General features: G+C 29.5%; 1 protein-coding gene across 1 annotated transcript in view; it reads right to left on the reverse strand.

The window, feature by feature from the left end:
• Positions 1–879: 879 nt before the first annotated feature.
• The window catches only part of LOC107714574 (alpha-1A adrenergic receptor-like), a 31,129-nt gene continuing 27,393 nt past the window's right edge, over positions 880–4,615 (reverse strand). The window contains exon 3 of the mRNA XM_016520443.1: positions 880–959. Coding sequence (XP_016375929.1) covers positions 880–959 — 80 coding nt within the window. The remainder of the gene's footprint in view (positions 960–4,615) is intronic.

Below are 4,615 nucleotides of genomic sequence, written 5' to 3' on the forward strand. Positions count from 1 at the left end.
TACGGTTTCTGTGCGTCACGATTAATCATCAGGTGAAATGGGTTTTTGAATCATACTCAATGCAAACAACCCATGCCCATTAGCTGTAGTGCAATTTCTGAGGACTGAATAAAGAAGATATGAACTGGAGAACAAACAGTCAAAAATATAATATTCACTCATATATAATATAACACTCATTAGACATGTTAAAATAAAACTGCTGTCAATTAAAAAAAAACAAATGCTGGTATTTATTGTCACAGACCCATGCAGAATGATGTCCACCATAATTTCCAAGCAAACATCCTGGACATCCTCCTCTTAAAGGAATAGCTCACTCAAAAATGGCATTTCTGTCATTATGTCTCATGTCATTCCAAACCTAAAAACATAAAACAATGAGAGGTCATAGCAACTGTGTTTGTCAAGCTCAAAAAATACAATAAAAGCAGCATAAAATAGTCTATACGAATTGTGCGTTATATTCAACATCTGAAGAACGTGATTGATTTGTCTGAGGAATTGACAGAGTTTAACCCTAAAGCCTACAGTAATATATTTAATACATGAATTTCTAAGGCCTCTAAATGATGTTTTTCTGTTGTTCACACTCTACTACATGCCTTCTGTCATCTGATTGATAGTTTAAACTTTTTAGCGAGTAAAAGGCGTCCTCCTTCAGCTCGTGAAATCAGCTTTTTGTGGTGAAATCTTTACTGATTTCTATGAAGTAAATGTAAGAATAGCTTTTTGTATTTTTAGGAATATTTCAAGATGAACACTTACTGGACTGAAGTAGGTTTACTTTATTATCCATACATCTTTTTTTTTTAGAAAAATCATGTTGAAATGTGAGTATCAAATATGATAATCAGGCTTTTGAGGATCTCTCAATCATCAGCAGCTGTTGAAGTAGCCCAGCCAAAACGTGATCTTGAAGACTGTGTCCGAGGGTCTGTACGTTGGGAAGATGGAACCTAGAAATAGAAAAAAAAACACAGGAAATTAGCACATTATTTAGAAATTCGTCAAAGGATTTAGTGTAAGGGATTTTACTAGACTGGCATCATAAAATTGCTTCATATTTTCATGGATCAAACATCAAAAATAGTAATTCATGATCATTCAAAAGTTCATAAATATGCGTATATATGTAATTGAATACATTTTAGTATTAAAAATATTTGTAAAAAAAAATAATATTTAAATATTTTATATAAAATATAGAGCACATTTTAAGTTAAATTGTGTTTGTTTGTGTGTGTGTGTGTGTGTGTGTGTATATAAATAAATAAATAAATGCACTCTCTATTCTAATTCTATGGGGAAAAAACACTTGACCCTCTAACACTTGCACTCTCTATTCTATTTCTATTCTTACTACTTGTCTTCTTTAAAAAAAAGAGAGAGAGAGAGAGCCTCTGATATTAGCATTCTCTATTCTTTTTCATCTGTTCTATATTCTCGTTTTCTTTTTGTTTATTATAAAAAGTGACCCTCTAACACTAGCATCCACTATTCTTTTTCTATTATTTTGACTTGTTTTATTTTTATTTAAAAAAAGACCCTCTAACACTAGCGTTCCCTATTATTTTTCTATTCTATCTACTTGTTTTTCTTCTATCTCTCTTATTTATTATTATTTTAAAAAACCTTGCTACATATAGGCTAACCGAGACTTGTCTCAGCACTTGCATATTATTGCCCTTTTGTTGGTTTTGTTTGCTTCATTTGTAAGTCGCTTTGGATCAAAGTGTCTGTTAAATGACTAAATGTAAATATATATATATATATATATGTGTGTAAATATATATATATATGTGTGTAAATATATTATTTATAAAACAATAAATAAAACATTGTTTTTTCTAAATATATTAGTCGACCACTTCACCAAATATTTTCTCTCATATAACACACATATACAAAAAATTTATAAATAATACATTTTAAAATCAGTAAGATTACATTTGCAAACTTTGTTACTTCTATAATCAGTTAGTGAAACAGAATATTAATCCGTATTCATCAACCAGATGGTGAAAAGTGTGTGAATAATGTGCACTGAAGAATCATTCACAATATAATCAAAAATGAGTAAATAGGATCAATATCAAATCAATAAACTGACAATAGCTAAAATCTGTTTACTTGAGACTGAGGATTTTATCCTGCAGTCTTGACATCAAATGTAAACTGACGTGCACACAATTAATAAAGTTTTCATGCAACTTGAAAAGAAAGGTTTCAGTGTTTATTTACGCTGTCGGCTTATTAAGATACTTCTAAAAAATATGCACATAATGCAAGTGACCGCACTGAATGTGCAGTAAAAATCATCTGGATTTGGATATTAATGAATTATTAATCAACAAGTAAAGTCCAGACTTTGTGACCGCACTGAATGTGCAGTAAAAAATAATCTGGATTTGGATATTAATGAATTATTAATCAACAAGTAAAGTCCAGACTTCTGGGATTTAAAAGTCAGTTAAATGGATGTGTTTCAGCTGTTTCATTCTCTCTGTGAAAAAAGATTGAAGACTCATTTCGTCATGCAATGGGGATGATTAATGGGACCTGAAATGAACAGATAAGGAGCAGAAAATGAGAAAGGTTACGTTTGGGAAAGAGAAAAACGTGTGAATGCTTCTGAAAGCATCGTTCTCTCTGTCGCCGCTGCCTCAGTGTGACAGGACGGATAACTACGTCATGCATCACAATGCCAGCCAAGTCTTTTTATAGCATCTGATCTGATCTCACGCTGGAACGTTCCTCCGTTAATCAAGGTTAACAATTTTATTCAAATTGCCGTCATAAATCCGGCTCAATATGATCAGAGAAGGACCTTTCAGAGGAAGGGAATTGTTCGGTGTTATAAAGGACAAAAGCACAGAAAAAGAAAACCACATGCCTATATTTAACCGTTCACACACCCACTGGATTTTTCTATTACTACGTTGGTCGTACCATTAAAAGAATTAAAGTGTCTAGCAAAACCACCTGGCCTTGAGACGCAGCATCTGTCTTCAGGGCTAAAAGCTGGAGTCGCCTCGTAACGCACTTTAAGAGCGAGTCTAGAGGGGTTTTTACACACAAAGATGAAGGAGAGCCAGAGACTGACTGACAGGGCTGAGGGAATAGTCTCTAAACGGCACACTTTAATCATTAGTATCTTCAGGCTATCAAGAGGAAGAGGATAGACTGAGGTGTAGTCTTCTACAGTTACTGTCCACCAGGTCATATTTCACCCTGAAATTAAAAGGTTTATTTTACAATAAAAATGAAGACTTTTTTTTAGGACCATTGACATTTTTGGCTTTGTGAAATTATTTTCATTTTACATTTTTAACCACAAATTGTAATCAATGCATAATGGCTTTAATACAAAACAATATTATTTTTTACATGTATTTGCATGTTAATTTTAGTTCATTAATTAAATTCATTCATTCATTCAAAAATCCCAATTAAACACATTTTAACCACAAATTGTCATCATAACACATCATATAATACAGAATATTGCTTTATTTTTATGTACAATTTATTTTTAATTTATTTATTTATTATTAAATGATGTATTCATTTTTAAAAAATCATTTCATTTCGATTTTTTACAATTACACATTTTAGTCACAAATTGTTGTCATAGTAATGCATCATCATAACTCTAATACAACATTTGTATTTAATTTTTATTTAATGTAATGTAAATAACATTTATTTGTATTTAATTTATTTTAAAATAAATGAAACATGTTTATTAAAAAAATTACTTATTTTGATTTTGGAGTGAAATATTCCCTGGAAATGCTGTATTTTGACATTATTTTCATAACAAACACATTTTTAACAACAAATTGTAATCATAGTAATCCATCGTGAATAATACAAAAAAAATAAAAACATTTAAATAAATATAATTACATTTAAAATTAAATTAAAAACATTTATCTGAACGTACAATTTATTTATTTATATATTTATTTGTATCAGTTTCTTTTCTGATTTTGAAATGAAATATTCCCTGGAAATGCTGTATTTTGACATTATTTTCATAACAAACACATTTTTAACAACAAATTGTAATCATAGTAATCCATCGTGAATAATACAAAAAAATACAAAATTTAAATAAATACAACTGCATTTAAAATTAAATGAAAAACATATATCTGAATGTACAATTTATTTATTTTTATATTTATTTGTATCAGTTTCTTTTCTGATTTTGAAATGAAATATTCCCTGGAAATGCTGTATTTTGACATTATTTTCATAACAAACACATTTTTAACAACAAATTGTAATCATAGTAATCCATCGTGAATAATACAAAAAAATACAAAATTTAAATAAATACAACTGCATTTAAAATTAAATGAAAAACATATATCTGAATGTACAATTTATTTATTTTTATATTTATTTGTATCAGTTTCTTTTCTGATTTTGAAATGAAATATTCCCTGGAAATGCTGTATTTTGACATTATTTTCATAACAAACACATTTTTAACAACAAATTGTAATCATAGTAATCCATCGTGATGCTGCAGTCGAAGTTCTGTGCGGCTGTGGCAAACGGCTCTCATAAAAAGACTAAGCAATAAAAGTGAGTAAAGTGAGTG

The sequence above is a fragment of the Sinocyclocheilus rhinocerous genome, unplaced genomic scaffold (genome assembly GCF_001515625.1).
Source record: "Sinocyclocheilus rhinocerous isolate Xijiao unplaced genomic scaffold, SAMN03320098_v1.1 scaffold990, whole genome shotgun sequence".
Classification (NCBI taxonomy): Eukaryota; Metazoa; Chordata; class Actinopteri; order Cypriniformes; family Cyprinidae; genus Sinocyclocheilus; species Sinocyclocheilus rhinocerous.